Below are 15,341 nucleotides of genomic sequence, written 5' to 3'. Positions count from 1 at the left end.
GCAGTTGGGGCACTGGAGTCATTATCGCCAACAAGCATGATGGTTCTATATGCGTCCATGGGTTGGGCCTAGACTCACAGGTTTTAGAGTTCGATAGGGTGCTAAGGGTTCCACTACTTGCAGATGAAGGCCAGCGGAGAAGTTAGGGTACTTGAATCATCATACAGGGACAAAAACACTGTCTTGTTCCATTGGTCAGGTCTAGACTCACGGGTTCTACAAAGGTGTGGGTTCTTCAAATTCTCGAGTTCTAGGATTCCACTCCTTACAGCTGCAGACTCACAGGGGTAGAAACTCTCAAAGAGCCGGTTCTAGCGTTTCTAGAGTTCTAAAGTGTTCTAAAATGTTATTTTCTCTGCTCAGCTGCACTCCTCACAGTTGCAGGCAAGGATGTAGCGGTAGGTGGCGGTGATGCGTGTTCCTCCGGCACAGCGGAGCCTCACAGCCTTCAGCTTGGAGGTGTGGGGCCTGCAGCAGAAACAGGTGTTCTTAAAGGGCTGCTTCAACACCGAACTGAAGGAGATGAGAGGGTCGGAGCGGGACGTGTGGCTGCAGTGGCCCTCACACCGAGCCAGCAACACCATCTGGATAGGAGGAGAGGAGAGGGGAGGAGGAGGGGAAAGGGGAAGATAGGAGGAGTGAGGGGAGAGGGAAGAAAACATACACTTAAAGGGAGTTTAGAAAACAATAAAGTTATGTTATCCTGTTCAAGGAGCTGATGTCTATATACTATAGTTCGTGTCACAGTCAGGCTTTGTATTCTCTACTGTAATCTACAGCCTGTAGTATAACTCCCAGTCTGTGGCCTTGCGCCTGCTGTGATAGGAGTCAGGCTGGAAAGCTCAGGGTTAGTCACACGCACAATCACGCACACGCACACACACACACACACACACACACACACACACACACACACACACACACACACACACACACACACACACACACACACACACACACACACACACACACACACACACACACACACACACACACCACACGCACGTAAATCACATGAGTAACCTCGCCTGAGACTTGCGTTAGCTCCCTGAGCTCTCAGCAGGCTAACAGCAGTGACACAAACACACAGTATCATAGCCCTAATGAGTGATCTTGTTAATTACTAATGATTCAGGGCTCCATCCTCTCTGTGTGTTTGTCTGTCAGAAGAACACCACGCTGCAGAACATGGCTGACCCTTTTCTTTGTGTTCTACTGATCCTCATCTAGACGTGATGGCCTGCCTGTGATGTGACCACTTTCTATTGCACACACACACACGCATGCACGCACACACGCACACACGCACGCACGCACGCACGCACGCACGCACGCACGCACGCACGCACACACACACACACACACAGACAGACACAAACACACAAACACACCCTCTGATGCCTCAACAGTGAATCATCACTCAAACACACTTACCAGTACACACACAAACACACATACACACACACACACATTGCTGTCGTGTCCGCAAGTGGACTCCTGTGTCATGTTCCCTGTCAGCTGCCTCGTGTCGCCACCGATGTCACCCTCTCTTACAATAGCTCATCTGGGGCCAGGGGATATGGATATCTTTCTGTCTCTCGTTCTCTCTCTCGGTCTTTCTCTCCCTCTGGATATAGCCTGTCTGGGGATAGGGGATATGACACACACACACTTGCCGGCGACGACTGCAAGGGAGTTAGCAGCCACTTTAGGAACGTGTCCTCATTACAATAGCTGAGGACTAGACAGTGAGCTATCAGCTAGGAAGAGTTTTAGGTATTTTCACAGAGAGAGGTTGGAAGGCTTTGTGTGTGTGTGGAGGGGGGAGAAGAGGGGAGAATGGGCAGAGGAGGATTGAGATTCAGAAGACCATGGCAAGTTGACAGCTGGGCAGCAGATCAAGGCTCCTTCCCCTTGCAAAAACTTTCCGCCTTCCCAGTCAAACTTACAGATACACATGCACCTACTTAGGCACTGTTGCATACTGTGCATTGGGAAAGTATTCAGACCCCTTCCTATTTTCCACATTTTGTTACGTTACAGCCTTTTTCTAAAATGGATTCACTTCATTTTTGTCCTCATCAATCTACACACAATACCCTATAATGACAAAGCAAAAACAGGTTTTTAGAAATGTTTGCAAATGTATAAAAAATAAAAAACAGAAATACCTTATTTACATAAGTATTCAGACCCTTCGCTATGAGACTCGAAATTGAGCTCAGGAGCATCCTGTTTCCATTGATCATCCGTGAGATGTTTCTACAACTTGATTGGAGTCCACCTGTGGTAAATTCAATTGATAGGACATGATTTGGAAAGGCACACACCTGTCTATATAAGGTCCCACAGTTGACAGTGCATGTTAGAGCAAAAACCAAGTCATGAGGTCGAAGGAATTGTCCGTAGACTTCCGAGACAGGATTATGTTGCTGCACAGATCTGGGGAAGGGTACCCAAACATTTCTGCAGCATTGAAGGTCCCCAAGAACACAGTGTCCTCCATCATTCTTAAATGGAAGAAGTTTGGAACCACAAGACTCTTCCTGAAACTATCCGCCCGGCCAAAATGAGCAATCGGGGGAGAAGGGCCTTGGTCAGGGAGGTGACCAAGAACCCGATGGTCACTCTGAGAGAGCTCCAGAGTTCCTCTGTGGAGATGGGAGTCTAGTCAGGATCGAGGGAAAGATGAACGGAGCAAAGTACAGAGAGATCCTTACTACCGGAGGTTTATCCAGGGTTTTGGTCAGGTAGCAGCTCCCATTACCTCACAGCCAAGACAACACAGAAGAGGCTTCGGAACAAGTGGCTGAGTGGCCCAGCCAGAGCCCGGACTTGAACCCGATCGAACATCTATGAAGAGAACTGAAAATAGCTGTGCAGCAACGCTCCCCATCCAACCTGACAAAACTTGAGAGGATCTGCAGAGAAGAATGGGAGAAACTCCCCAAATATAGGTGTGCCAAGCTTGTAGCGTCATACCCAAGAAGACTCGAGGCTGTAATCACTGCCAAAGTTCTTCAACAAAGTAAGCACACTGCTGAAGGGGGGACCGGTGCGGCTGCAGTGGTCGGCTGAGCCGGACAGGGCTTTTGCTTTGTCATTATGGTGTATTGTGTGTACATTGATTGAAAAAAAAAAACATTTTAATCAATTTTAGAATAAGGCTGTAACGTAACATGTGGAAAAAGTCAAGGGGTCTGAATACTTTCTGAATGCACTGTATATGTGGGACAGAGAGAGGTCCTCCTCCACAAACAGTCCCCTAGGAACCCCTGTGTCACTCTGGGCCCGGCCCTAAGCCCAACAAGGGATCACTTACACTCATTAACACTCCTTTACAGCAGGAACTGTCACTATCACTCACTCCTCACTACAGATCCTCAGTGTCAAACCATGGACTGCATGTTGTATAGTCCACATGCCTTATACCTCAGAAAGGGAGCAGAAAACTCCATCATATGTTACTCAGCGCCTGTTTGCCACACTCATTTTTCTCTTTCCCTCTCCACCCCTTTTCTTTCTATCTTTCTATTCTTTGTTTCTATTAGACCTCTCTCTCACCTCTCACTTTGTCTCTGTCTCCCTCTCTCTCTTTCTGTCTCTCTCTCCCTTCTCTCTGTTTCTATCTCTCCCCCTCTCTCTTTATCTCTACCTTCCCCCATCACCCTCTCAATTTCAATTAAATTCAAAGGGATTTACTGGCGTGGGAAACATATGTTTACATTGCCAAAGCAAGTGAAATAGACAATAAACAAAAGTTAAATAACCAATCAGAAAGTAAACATTACACAAAAATGTTTCAAAAGAATAGAGACATTTCAAATGTTATGAGCTTGTCAATGACCTTGACACCTTGAAAAGCTAATTTCCTGATGATGGCTCGCCGCTCTTCGTACTTGGCAACTTCAACCTCCCGACTTCTGCCTTCAGTTAATTTCTAACCAACTCTCTCTTTCCCCTCCTTGCCCCTTTTGACCTCACCCTTTCCCGGTCCCCTACCACCCACAAGGCAGGCAATACTCTTGACCTCATCTTTACTAGAGGCTGTTCGCCTACTAATCTCACTGTAACCCCCCTCCAGGTCTCTGATCACTACTTAGTTTCCTTTTATGTCTCCATTTCTTCCAACCCAAACCACTCAGCCTCTACCCAGATGATCAGGTGCCGTCGCAATATTTGCTCTCTCTCTCCTACACTACTCTCTCCGCTTCTATCCTATCATCTCTCTCTTCTGCTAAATTCTTCTCCCTCCTGTCTTCTGATTCTCTCTTCAACCCAACTCTCCTCCCTTTCCACATCCTATGCCTTGCACTGTCTCATTTCTTCCCGGCAAGCTCGGCCCTCCCATTCTGCTCCGTGGCTGAGTGTTTAAGCAAAAATTGAGGGAAACTAAACTTCCGGAGGACCTATCATCCTTCCACTCCCTCCTCTCTACCTTCTCTTCCTTTGTATCCGCTGCTAAAGCCAATTTCTATCACTCATACCAGTTACTCTCACACTGGTGTCCCCCAGGGCTCGGTTCTAGGCCCTCTCCTCTTTTCTCTTTACACCAAGTCACTCGGCTCCGTCATATCCTCATAAGGACTCTCTTATCATTGCTATGCAGATGACACTCAACTTACTTTTCTCATTCCCCCTTCGGACACCCAGATGTCGACACGCATCTCTGCGTGATAGCTCAGCTTGGATGTCGGCCCCAGACCTCACAGTTATAGAGGGCATTAGGTTATTGTCCCATTTTGTGACTTCTTGGTTGGCGAGTGGACCCCAGACCTCACAGTTATAGAGGGCAATGGATTCTATAACCGATTCAAGTATTTCTAGCCAGATTCTAATTGGGATGTTGAATGTTATGTTCCTTTTGATGGTGTAGAAAGCCCTTCTTGCCCTGTCTCTCAGATCGTTCACAGCTTTGGGGAAGTTACCTGTGGTGCTGAACATTGCTGCGGGAACTTACTTCCATTCAGCCACAAGAGCATTACTGAGGTCGGGCACTGATGTTGGGTGATTAGGCCTGGCAGGCAGTAGGCGTTCTAATTCATCCCAAAGGTGTTGGGGTTGTGGTCAAGTTCTTCCACACCAATCTCGACAAACCATTTCTGTATGGACCTCGCTTTGTGAACGGGGGCATTGTCATTCTGAAACAGGAAAGGGCCTTCCCCAAAATGTTGCCACAAAGTTGGAAGCACAGAATCATCTAGAGTGTCATTGTATGCTGTAGCATTAAGATTTCCCTTCACTGGAACTAAGGGCCCGAACCATGAAAAACAGCCGCAGACCATTATTCCTCCATCACCCAACTTTACAGTTGGCACAATGCATTCGGGCATCCGCCAAACCCAGATTCGTCCAACTGCCAGATGGTGAAGCATGATTCATCACTCCATAGAATGCGTTTTCACTGCTCCAGAGTCCAATGGTGGCAACCTTTACACCACTCCAGCTGATGCTTGGCATTGTGCATGGTGTTCTTAGGCTTGTGTGTGGCTGCTCGGCCATGGAAACACATTTCATGAAACCACTTCTACGCTGCTGCTACTCTCTGTTATTATCTATGCATAGTCACTTTAATAACTCTACCTACATGTACATATGACCTCAATTACCTCGACACCGGTGCACCCACACATTGACTCTGTACCGGTAACCCCTGAATATATCAACAATATTGTTGCTTAATGCTTCTCTTTAATTATTTGTTATTCTTATCTCTTACTTTTTTTAGGTATTTTCTTAACTGCGTTGTTGGTTAAGGGCTTGTAATTTAGCATTTCACTGTAAGGTCTACACCTGTTGTATTGGGCGCATGTGACAAATAAAATTAGATTTGATTAGCTCTTCGTGTTGTTGTTTGTGAAGTGTGTTCCAATTTTCCCAGAAGTGGTTCAATTCTATGGATTCTTCGATTACATTGAGCTGGTTTCTGACGTGCTGTTCCTTCTTTTTTCTTGGTGTATTTCTGTGTTGTTTTAGTGTTGTACCACAGTGAAGGCGTAGGCTCAGGTTTTCTGGTTCTCTGTGTTTTTGGTTGGAAATGTTTCTTAATTTCTTTGTTAGAGTTTTGCATTCATCAAACCATTTGTAATTGTTGTTAATTTTCTTAGGTTGTTTGCTGGAAATTTGGGGGTTTGATAGGGAAGCTGAAAGGTCAAATTTACTGTTTAGGCTTTCTACTGCCAAGTTTACACCTTCACTATTGCAGTGAAACATTTTGTCCAGGGAGTTGTCTAAAAGGGATTGGATATTTTGTTGCCAAAATGTTTTTTGGTAGGTTTCTACACTACTTTCCTTTCATCTATAGCATTTGTTAAAAGTCTGCAGTTTGTTGGGCTTTGATGCCTCTTGGTTGAGTGTTGCTCTTTTCAAGTAGACTGTGATTTTGCTATGATCTTATAAAGGTATCAGTGGGCTGATTATGAACACTCTGAAAGACTGGGTTGAGGTCGGTGATAAAGTAATCTACAGTACCACTGGAAAGGGATGAGTTGTAGAAGTACCATAGGAGTCCCCTCGAAGCCTACCATTGACTATGTACAGACCCAGCGTGCAACAGATCTGTAGGAGTTGTGACCAATTTTGGGGGGCTGTTTCGTCGTAGTTGTGTCTAGAGGGGCATATTTGGGAGGGAATGCTGTCACCTCCAGGTAGGTGCTTGTCCCCCTGTGTCTGGTTCTTGTCCAATTCTGGCATGTGCCTGGCGCTGCTGTGGTCTGGATGTAGGTCTGTTACTTCTGTGTGAGGTGCTGGGACTGCGGTTGAGGGCCATGTCTTTCAGGGTCCTGGCAAAAGTAGGGACTGCTGCTTTGTAGAGGTGGACCTGGTCTTAAAGGCTGTTCAGGTCCAGGGTGGAGTGATGGGCCAGGTAAGCATTTGGTTTTGAGGTATTTTTTCGTGGTAGCAGTGTGGAGAGAGCATTGGGGAAAGTGGAATAAACGTTTTCAATCTCTCCCTTTCCTGCTGTGGCCCCCCTTTCCTGCTGGGGCCACCCTTTCCTGCTGTGGCCCCCCTTTCCTGCTGGGGCCACCCTTTCCTGCTGGGGCCACCCTTTCCTGCTGTGGCCACCCTTTCCTGCTGTGGCCACCCTTTCCCGCGGTGGCCACCCTTTCCTGCTGGGGCCACCCTTTCCTGCTGGGGCCACCCTTTCCTGCTGTGGCCACCCTTTCCTGCTGGGCCCACCCTTTCCTGCTGGGGCCACCCTTTCCTGCTGGGGCCATCCTTTCCTGCTGTGGCCCCCCTTTCCTGCTGGGGCCACCCTTTCCTGCTGTGGCCCCCCTTTCCTGCTGTGGCCTCCCTTTCCTGCTGGGGCCACCCTTTCCTGCTGTGGCCTCCCTTTCCTGCTGGGCCCACCCTTTCCTGCTGGGGCCACCCTTTCCTGCTGGGGCCACCCTTTCCTGCTGTGGCCCCCCTTTCCTGCTGGGGCCACCCTTTCCTGCTGTGGCCCCCCTTTCCTGCTGTGGCCACCCTTTCCTGCTGGGGCCACCCTTTCCTGCTGTGCTCTCAGGTTGTTTGTGTTTTTTCAACCCCCCCCCACCCTGCCTGGTCTGGTCTAGGTGAGTCATGCTTATGTTGTGTGTGAGGTGTTAGATGTGGGCCACACTACAGACATTTGCTACTCTCTCTGTGGGGGCTCGTTTTAATTTTGGCCTAGGTGAGGAACTCACACAGAGAGATTGAACAGACTGCATTTATCTACCTCTGCCAGGGGTCACTGAGAGAGAGAGAGATAGAGAGAGAGAGATTGCTATTTGCATATTGTCACAACACTGTATATAGACATAATATGACATTTGAAATGTCTTTATTCTTTTTGAACTTCTGTTACTTTTGTTTATTATCCACTTGCTTTGGCAATGTTAACCCATGCCAATAACGCCCTTACATTGAAATGGAATTGAATTGAGAGAGAGAGAGAGAGAGAGAGAGAGAGAGAGAGAGAGAGAGAGAGAGAGAGAGAGAGAGAGAGAGAGAGAGAGAGAGAGAGAGAGAGAGAGAGAGAGAGAGAAAATACATAGACAGTGAACAATAAATGAGAGAGAGAGAGGGAAAGACCTACTCGTTAAAGAGAGCAGACAGACTTTTGGCTGTGTTTCCCTGTCTGTAGTCCCAGGGGTCTGGTTTGGAGGTTTGAAGCAGATTTCTGTTCTGATATTTATCATGTAAAACATCCTGTAAAACCTCTGGACTGGCGCTGTTATCTAAAACAGCTTGTTAGCTGGGATGAATGACAGGATTGGCTTACAGTGTGTGTATATGCGTGTGTGTGTGTGTGTGTGTGTGTGTGTGTGTGTGTGTGTGTGTGTGTGTGTGTGTGTGTGTGTGTGTGTGTGTGTGTGTGTGTGTGTGTGTGTGTGTGTGTGTGCGCGCCCACACGTGTGTTTTGACTTACAGGGAGATCTGACCTCCTTTATCATTATCTATCTGCTAGTGTATCCTTGTCCGTGTGTGAGAGAGCGTGTGTGTGCACATGCTAGTGTGTGCACATTCAGCCGGCTTACCTTGGAGTTACACTTGTAGATGGGGTGTGTGATGGTCTCTACGAAGTGATGCCTCATACAGCGGTCTGGGTCTGTGTCTCCCAGGTGTGTGCTGTGTCCGTTCTCTGCCTTACTGCTGCTGGCATGCACTACCACCAATAGGGGGCAGAAAACCAGCAACAGCACCAGCCCTGAGGAGGGAGAGAGGGGGGCTGGGGTCCACATACTTGGGCCAGGGAGGGCTGGGGTGGGTGGGACAGGAGTTAGGGGGTAGTGGGGTAAAGTCCAAGAGGCACGGAGGAACTTTACAGGTGACACAAAGAGGTCCGAAAGAGGGACACCCTCTGTCTTTCTCTCTGTCCACTTATTTTTTTTCTGTTTGTCTGTTTGTCTCTCTTCTCACTGGGAGTGACTTTTCTTTATTTTTTTCTCTCTTTCTTGTTCTCTTTACTGACGTGAAAAAGTGAGGCTTTCCCTTGTCCTCTCTCTAATGGAATTGGCGTGGAGCTCCTAGCCCGGGCCCAATGTGCTGCTGCAGTCTGGTCTCTGGGTCCTCACACCGGTCCTCTCCATATCGCCTGTCTGGATCTAGGGATAGAGGGAAATAATAAAGGAAGGGTAGATGGGTCAACTCTTTAAAGCACCGTACATATTTCACCTCTAATCGAGGAGTGATTTAGACCTGGACACCAGGTGAGTGGAATCCCTGACTGATCAGTGGTATGAATCAATCTATTAACTGAGGAGAGGGAAAATCACAAGAGCTCTGGACGTTGAGTTATGCTATAAAGATGCCCACGTTGCACTTTTCCTTGGCTCCTCATAGACTACGCAGGGGATGCATTGTTTCCAAACATTTGTGATTTGATTTATACAAATGTTACAGTTGCTATTTAAGTTTTGTTGCGGGATATGGTTGGATCTGAATTGATTTCACAGCTATTTGTGTTTTCAAATCTTTTCTAGTCTTTGAAGAAATCCCACAGATCTCGTCTGGTACAACTCATATTGGTTCGTTTTTGTTGTTGTTGTAATATTGCCCGTTCTAATATGGCATTTCCGCTAAGCATTTGATGTTACAGACTTATTCTAAAATTGATTCAACTGTTTTTTTCCTCATCAATCTTCACACAATACCCCATAATGACAAAGGAAAAACAGGTTTTTAGAAATTGTTGCTAATTTATAAAAAATAAAAAACTGGAAAAAGGGAAGGGGTCTGAATACTTTCCGAATGCACTGTGTGTGTGTGTGTGTGTGTGTGTGTGTGTGTGTATATATATATATATATATATATATATATATATATATATATATATATACAGTGGTGAGAGGAAGTATTTGATACACTGCTGATTTTGCAGGTTTTCCTACTTACAAAGCATGTAGAGGTCTGTAATTTTTATCATAGGTACACTTCAACTGTGAGAGACGAATATAAAACAAAAATCCAGAAAATCACATTGTATGATTTTTAAGTAATTAATTTGCATTTTATTGCATGACATAAGTATTTGATACATCAGAAAAGCAGAACTTAATATTTGGTACAGAAACTTTGTTTGCAATTACAGAGATCATACGTTTCCTGTAGTTCTTGACCAGGTTTGCACACACTGCAGCAGGGATTTTGGCCCACTCCTCCATACAGACCTTCTCCAGATCCTTCAGGTTTCGGGGCTGTCGCTGGGCAATACGGACTTTCAGCTCCCTCCAAAGATTTTCTATTGGGTTCAGGTCTGGAGACTGGCTAGGTCACTCCAGGACCTTGAGATGCTTCTTACGGAGCCACTCCTTAGTTGCCCTGGCTGTGTGTTTCGGGTCGTTGTCATGCTGGAAGACCCAGCCACGACCCATCTTCAATGCTCTTACTGAGGGAAGGAGGTTGTTGGCCAAGATCTCGCGATACATGGCCCCATCCATCCTCCCCTCAATACGGTGCAGTCGTCCTGTCCCCTTTGCAGAAAAGCATCCCCAAAGAATGATGTTTCCACCTCCATGCTTCACAGTTGGGATGGTGTTCTTGGGGTTGTACTCATCCTTCTTCTTCCTCCAAACACGGCGAGTGGAGTTTAGACCAAAAAGCTCTATTTTTGTCTCATCAGACCACATGACCTTCTCCCATTCCTCCTCTGGATCATCCAGATGGTCATTAGCAAACTTCAGACGGGCCTGGACATGCGCTGGCTTGAGCAGGGGGACCTTGCGTGCGCTGCAGGATTTTAATCCATGACGGCGTAGTGTGTTACTAATGGTTTTCTTTGAGACTGTGGTCCCAGCTCATTGACCAGGTCCTGCCGTGTAGTTCTGGGCTGATCCCTCACCTTCCTCATGATCATTGATGCCCCACGAGGTGAGATCTTGCATGGAGCCCCAGACCGAGGGTGATTGACCGTTATCTTGAACTTCTTCCATTTTCTAATAATTGCGCCAACAGTTGTTGCCTTCTCACCAAGCTGCTTGCCTATTGTCCTGTAGCCCATCCCAGCCTTGTGCAGGTCTACAATTTTACCCCTGATGTCCTTACACAGCTCTCTGTTCTTGGCCATTGTGGAGAGGTTGGAGTCTGTTTGATTCGAGTGTGTGGACAGGTGTCTTTTATACAGGTAACGAGTTCAAACAGGTGCAGTTAATACAGGTAATGAGTGGAGAACAGGAGGGCTTCTTAAAGAAAAACTAACAGGTCTGTGAGAGACGGAATTCTTACTGGTTGGTAGGTGATCAAATACTTATGTCATGCAATAAAATGCAAATTAATTACTTAAAAAATCATACAATGTGATTTTCTGGATTTTTGTTTTAGATTCCGTCTCTCACAGTTGAAGTGTACCTATGATAAAAAATTACAGACCTCTACATGCTTTGTAAGTAGGAAAACCTGCAAAATCGGCAGTGTATCAAATACTTGTTCTCCCCATTGTATATGAAAGCCAGTTTCATAATAACGCTTGATGGTTTTTGCGACTGCAAAAATATATATATATAAACACTAGCGGTCAAAAGTTTGAGAACACCTAACATCCTCAAGAGGCAAATCATTTTGCAGCAATCACATAAACAACATCCCATATTAAAAGGCCACACATACCAGTCAACAGTGTGGACACACCTACTCAAGGATTTTTCTTTACTTTTACTATTTTCTACATTGTAGAATAATAGTGAAGACAACAAAACTATGAAATAACACATATGGAATCATATGGTATGTGTGGCCTTTTAATATGGGATGTTGTTTATGTGATTGCTGCAAAATGATTTGCATCTTGAGGATGTTAAAGTTTTCTGAATCAGAATCGGATGATGACGATGATGATGATGATGATGATGATGACGACGATGATGACGACTACGATAATAGCTATGATAACTATGACAATAATGTTAACTATGATAACCATGACTACGATGATAACTATGACAACGATGACAGTGATTACACCAGTTGCTATGCCAGCCAGGTATGTGTGATATTAAAATAACTGTGATAAACAACTGTGAAGGCTGGCTGTCTGAGAGGTAGAGGTAGGCTGCCAGTGCTCCCCTCAGTAAGAACAGATTGTGATGTCTGCTGTGCTGTATAAACCATGTAGCAGCACATGTTACTGGCCAGCTAAACATCTTAGGGAGTATTTATTTTAACAGGCCAACTGATACTTCTATTCCTAACAGGAGGAATTCTAAAGTTTTTAATGATTCCCTCTAGAAAGAAAAACACTGGGATGGAGGAATGGAGGGATGGAAGGAGGGATGGAAGGAGGGATGGAAGAAGGGAGGAAGGGTTTAATTGAACTTAATGCATTCTGTGATTTTGGTACAAATGAGGAAACCCTAGCAGAGTTGTTTAGATACAAAGAAGAATGCTAAAGAAGGACTTTTGACATAATACAGGGTATTGTTTCGTTATAAATTATAATTTCCTCTTTTGGAGCATGCCAAACCCTGCTCTGGAGTTCTGTTACTGAGAGAGTCTCAGGGAAGTCAGCCACGGCCCACACACACACACGCACGCACGCACGCACGCACGCACGCACGCACGCACGCACGCACGCACGCACGCACGCACGCACGCACGCACACACACACACACACACACACACACACACACACACACACACACACACACACACACACACACACACACACACACACACAAACACCCCACCTCAACATGCACCACTCCCATCCCCAACACACACCAACCCTGCCTCTCACCAAGCCTATTAGCAAAGCTGCCCCAGCCAATGGAACTGGCCAACACTCTCAACACCAATGCCTTTGTCAGGAGAACCATAAAAAGCAAAGTATCTCGGGGTAAGAAAAGAAAAACATGAATACAGATGAAAATATGTAGCATCTCTGGCGGTGGCTTTGCGGTCGTGAGAGAATTTGTTGGGAGAGCAATTCGTTTTAATGAAAAGTCATTCCTGGTGGAGAGGAAAGGGTCTGGCTAGAGGCTGTTTGTGCTTGTATTGGGTTAATCCTCTGTGTAATAAAATAACTGAGTTCTCGGTGTGTGTGTGTGTGTGTGTGTGTGTGTGTGTGTGTGTATTGGTAGTGTGGGAATAACATTGGAGTGGGCTGCCAGGTCAACCCACGTGCTCCTGGCTATAGGATCCCCTCTGTCACGTACAGCACACACACACACACACACACACACACAAACACACACACACACACACACACACACACACACACACACACACACACACACACACACACACACACACACACACACACACACACACACACACACACACACACACACACACACACACACACACACACAGTCAGTGAAGCTGACACAGGATCTGGCAACAACACAGATGCCTCTGTGACGGGTCCTCTGTCGCCAACATCATATCCTCACTGACATATTGGCACACACACGATAAAACACACTCGGACGGATGGACGGACATTCGGACGGATGGACGGACACCTGGACGGACAGACAGACAGGCGGCTGGACGGACAGACAGACACAGACATTAGCCGTGTCAGGAAGCGTCCCCACCCTGTACCTTGGTTCACCTGCCCCACGCTTACTGCTGATCTGTTCAGCAGCTCCTGGCCCACCACCGCTAAAGGCTAATAGACAAAACATGACCTGATACTATACACACAACCACACGCCAACACACACACACAGACACCACACACACACACACACACACACACACACACACACACACACACACACACACACACACACACACACACACACACACACACACACACACACACACACACACACACACACCTTGTTTGTGCTGGACTGCCATCCTCATTTTGTCCCCATTTAGTTCACATTGGGTCAAACCTTAGTACTTTTATGTCTGTATGTCTCTCCCTTTCTCGCTCTCTTCTTCTCTTTCCACTGCTTTCCTACTTTGCTGTTCCCTGTACCCTTTAACAGAAATGCAGCTAAACAAAACGTTTTGTCACTGCATCCCTCATATAGCGTTGGGTGTCATTGCCTGTTAGCTGCCAATACTCCACTCCGTAGACAAAACTCATTTACCAGCAATAAACAGGCAACCACACGCACCGTAATTGACATTGACAAGCCTCTTAGATCCCACTTAGTCTATCTGTGATTGCCAGTCTTATGAGCTTAGTGATCTAGTGACATCAACACATTGTTTCGCAGGGCAGCTAGCGCAGCTAAGACTGGGGGCTTCCAGAACAATATCAGGAGAATGAAGGGCAGGTGTGTGTGTCTATGTGTGTGTGCACATGCACTTGCAGGGGGAACCCTAAATTCCTGAGAATAATGGTTGGGTGAGGGACAAGTGTGTCTGAGTATCGGTGTCTGTGTGTGTGTGTCTGAACCCCCTTAATTGGGGGAGTTGTTTGAGGGCAGAGGGCCCGAGAGGGGTAAAGGGCAGACTGTGGTCCTCTCCCTCAACTCCCACACACCTGCCCAGGACTCAGATTTATATAACACTGGGTCTACACAAACAACAAGCTGTAGCCTCCTCTCTTCTCTTCACTGCTATTGATACTACGTAATGCCCAACAAGGTATCACGGTGTGACTTCAATATTCAACGCTTGTCCAAAGGGAGGGGGAGGTGGGGAGGACCACAGGGATAAACATCAGATTTATATAGTTAAGTTTAGACATTCATTCAGAATGGTTAAGGTAAGGGTTAAGGATTAGGATAGGGTACTTTAAAAAAATGGTGAGTGCCTAGAACTGGGACGCTCTGGGCCAGAGCTTGCGGCTTACGGTGGACAGTAACAGTGTGTGTCACTTCTCCATTCACCTCTCATCACACCAAACATCTACATTGGCAGTCGAATCCCGTACGATACAATCGACTCATTCATTTTGAATTACACTGAATTTTATTAAAGTAAACAACTGGGTTTTATTTCTATCACAGAAAGTTGCTACGCTTTGCCAGGCTTGCTGTCATTATTGTTATTATTATGCTGTAACTTTCCGTTTTGAGAAACATTTGATATTGAGAAGCAGTCAGACATGTCTGCTGTTTTAGCTGTGGGAAAATACTGTACACCAAATACAGCTCTTAGTCTTTCTTTGTCTGTCTGTCTGTCTGTCTGTCTGACACACTCCAGGTCTGTATGATCCAGCAGCGCCAGGGCTTGGCCCAGTCACCGACTGTCTCTAACCCAGTCACAGTGACCTGTCTCGGGGGTAGAGTGGAAAAGAAGAGGGGGTGGGGAGGAGGGTTTAGGGGTAGATAGCAGACCTAGGTGAATATGGATGGATAGGAGGTTAAGCAAGGGAACGAGGGGATAATGTAGGTTAGGGGACTGAGAAGAGAGAGAAAGAGGCAGAGGGGGTATACAGTAGGTTGTTGAGGCACTTAAGATATACGCCCCAGTAATGAGA

General features: G+C 46.4%; 1 protein-coding gene across 1 annotated transcript; it reads right to left on the bottom strand.

The window, feature by feature from the left end:
• ndp (norrin cystine knot growth factor NDP) lies at window positions 1-8,981 on the bottom strand. The gene is made up of 2 exons (XM_071340844.1): window positions 8,499-8,981; window positions 1-584 (listed from the first exon to the last, which is right to left on the bottom strand). The coding sequence occupies exons 1-2, from the start codon at window positions 8,700-8,702 to the stop codon at window positions 360-362; spliced, it is 429 nt and encodes a 142-aa protein (XP_071196945.1). The 5' UTR covers window positions 8,703-8,981; the 3' UTR covers window positions 1-359.
• Window positions 8,982-15,341: the final 6,360 nt, after the last annotated feature.

Source organism: Salvelinus alpinus, chromosome 14, assembly GCF_045679555.1.
Source record: "Salvelinus alpinus chromosome 14, SLU_Salpinus.1, whole genome shotgun sequence".
Classification (NCBI taxonomy): domain Eukaryota; kingdom Metazoa; phylum Chordata; class Actinopteri; order Salmoniformes; family Salmonidae; genus Salvelinus; species Salvelinus alpinus.
This window is presented reverse-complemented; position numbering and strand designations above follow the sequence as displayed.

What these genes read in the sequence shown, in the direction of transcription:
- ndp (XM_071340844.1), bottom strand. Translation starts at nt 8,702, where the DNA reads ATGTGGACCCCAGCCCCCCTCTCTCCCTCCTCAGGGCTGGTGCTGTTG. An exon ending in TCTACAAGTGTAACTCCAAG is followed by an intron (nt 585 to 8,498) that starts GTAAGCCGGCTG and finishes CCTCCTATCCAG; the next exon opens with ATGGTGTTGCTGGCTCGGTG.